This window comes from Etheostoma spectabile, chromosome 13, assembly GCF_008692095.1.
Source record: "Etheostoma spectabile isolate EspeVRDwgs_2016 chromosome 13, UIUC_Espe_1.0, whole genome shotgun sequence".
In the NCBI taxonomy this organism is placed as follows: Eukaryota; Metazoa; Chordata; class Actinopteri; order Perciformes; family Percidae; genus Etheostoma; species Etheostoma spectabile.
In genome coordinates, this window is record NC_045745.1 from 10,732,298 (window position 1) to 10,734,942 (window position 2,645).

At 36.5% G+C, this 2,645-nt stretch overlaps 1 protein-coding gene across 1 annotated transcript in view; it reads left to right on the forward strand.

Annotated features, from left to right (window-relative positions):
• The window catches only part of cox7b (cytochrome c oxidase subunit 7B), a 3,568-nt gene extending 1,293 nt beyond the window's left edge, over positions 1–2,275 (forward strand). Inside the window, exons 2-3 of the mRNA XM_032534705.1 lie at positions 428–543; positions 2,070–2,275. Coding sequence (XP_032390596.1) covers positions 428–543; positions 2,070–2,153 — 200 coding nt within the window. The 3' untranslated portion in view covers positions 2,154–2,275. The remainder of the gene's footprint in view (positions 1–427; positions 544–2,069) is intronic.
• The last annotated feature ends 370 nt before the right edge of the window (positions 2,276–2,645 follow it).

Genomic DNA, 2,645 nt, shown 5'->3' on the forward strand with positions numbered 1-2,645 from the left:
TGAAAGCAAAACAAACAAACAAGTAAACACACAAGAAAAACAGGCAAACCGTAGACAATGTGCAGACGGTATAGACTGAAGTAAAGTGGCGTCACATAAAGGTTTTGTAAAGTGAAGTGCAGTTGCCATAGTACAAGAAAACAACATTGCAGCAGGTGAATACATGTGAAAAGGAAACATCAGTTACACATCAAGAAAAAAAGGAGACTCTTTAGAGACTCTTGTTTTTTTTAAAGTAAAGGCTAAGGCATTTGTAGTCAGTGTGTTGTAAAATGTTTTATTTTACGGAAAAATCATATTGTCAATGCGTGTGATAGCTGTGATGTGGAGAAGGGGCGGAGGACGTTAAATGGCAGTAGTGCGTTATACTAACGGTACACTAACGGTACACTAACAGGATACTGTACTGTGTTTTGTTGTCGTCCAGGTCACGCCGCCAGGCAGGTGAGGCATGGCTCCTCCGCCACGGGGACCTTCCACACCAAGTACGGCAACGGCGTGATGGTGGGTGGAGTTGTCTTCTGCACGGCTGTGTGGGCATACGTAAGTAGTGCTGTCCCGCTACGTCACGTTCATTTATACGTATCACCTCAACACACAGCTCGGTCCCAAAGGTTTACATGGCACATCACGAGTGCAGTTTTTCTTTTTCTTTTTTAAATGTAACTTTATTTTCATTTTTGTTGGTTAACATATGTATGACGGACATACAAAAAGCACAGAGCTGCACAACCAAACAGTAATATTTTTATAATGAAAAGAGACTTTGTTACTGTAAAGAACATAATGTGGCAATGAGAATAAACAACAGTAATGATAGTATACCTCCAGGGTTTTAGTGGTGGAGGAAAAAGAAGTTTGGAACTCTGGGACTCCAGTTTGCTGAAAACACTCAGTTTAATTCAAACAAAATGCGTGGAAGATTGCAAATATTACATATTTTTAATGATAAAAACCTCCCGCGTCATAAACTACAATCCCCCACCAGTTGTCCTACCTCTGTTGCTGCGTCCAGCAACCAAGGCGATTGTACGGAAGAGGATTATGGTGGAAAATGTATGTGAGCTCTGACTTTTTTCTCAAAATTCTGAGATTAAAGTCAGAATTTTGACTTTTTTTAAATTCTGAGATTAAAGTCAGAATTCTAACTTTTTTTAATTCTGAGATTAAAGTCAGAATTCTGAGAAAAAATAATTGGAATTCTGAGATTAAAGTCAGAATTCTGAGATTAAAGTCAGAATTCTGACTTTATTAATTCTGAGATTAAAGTCAGAATTCTGAGAAAAAATAATTGGAATTTTGAAAAAAAAATGTCAGAATTCTGACTTTATTAATTCTGAGATTAAAGTCAGAATTCTGAGATTAAAGTCAGAATTCTGAGATTAAAGTCAGAATTCTAACTTTTTTTAATTCTGAGATTAAAGTCAGAATTCTGAGAAAAAATAATTGGAATTCTGAGATTAAAGTCAGAATTCTGAGATTAAAGTCAGAATTCTGAGATTAAAGTCAGAATTCTGACTTTTTTAATTTTTAGATTAAAGTCAGAATTCTGAGAAAAAATAATTGGAATTTTGAAAAAAAAATGTCAGAATTCTGACTTTATTAATTCTGAGATTAAAGTCAGAATTCTGACTTTTTTAAATTCTGAGATTAAAGTCAGAATTCTGACTTTTTTAAATTCTGAGATTAAAGTCAGAATTCTGAGAAAAAAAGAATTTGAATTTTGAAAACAAAATGTCAGAATTCTGACTTTTTTCTAAAGTCAGAACACACATACATTTTTCACCCGTGGCCCTAATCCTCTTCTGTACGATCGTGATTGGTTTAAAGAAATATAAAAAAGAAAAACAGCATGTTTTCCTCCTATCCAGAAATGTTGTGTGGATTATCCAGACCTTCCTCCGCAGCGCTGTGGAGGAAGGTCTGGCCATGCAGGACTAGTGCACAGTGCACTTTCTCTGGACATTTCGGTCGCATACTGTTTCTTTAATCTTAACTTTCGCGTGAACTTGGATTTATAGTAATAACAGGTTTTTTTTAAGAGTCCACATGTTCCCGTCTCGGTGCAGGTGCTGACTCAGACGGGCATCACCTGGAATCTGTCACCTGTCGGGAAGGTCACGCCCAAAGCGTGGAGAGAGGCCGAGGAGTAAAGAGCCGCCATGACACCCTGCGCCCCGCCTACTGAACCTTCTGGTTGTACAGATGAATAACAGAGAATGCCTGTGTTTATTCCAACGTGTTACTTTGTCCAAATAAATTAAGTGTGATTCTACTGGTCATTGTTTCTTTACTTTTTTTTTTTTCAAGCTGTTTGAATTCCCGACATAAAGAAGCAATAATTATCTATCGCAGCTCTGAAATAAAACTCCTGGTAGGTTTTGGTTCCCTACGTTGACATAAGATCATCATAAGTTAAGATGATGATTGAGTTGAAAGCCAGTCATTCAAGGTTTTACTTAAATGAAAGTACAGAGGTACAATCAGCCAAATGTATAGAATATTATAATTCTAATTAATCACAAACACATTTAAGAGTTTAATGTCGTTCATTAATGTGGAGCCAAGTTAATCAAAATCAGAAATACTTTATTGATTCCCGAAGGGAAACTCCGTGTTGCAGTTGCACAAATAGTAGAAATATC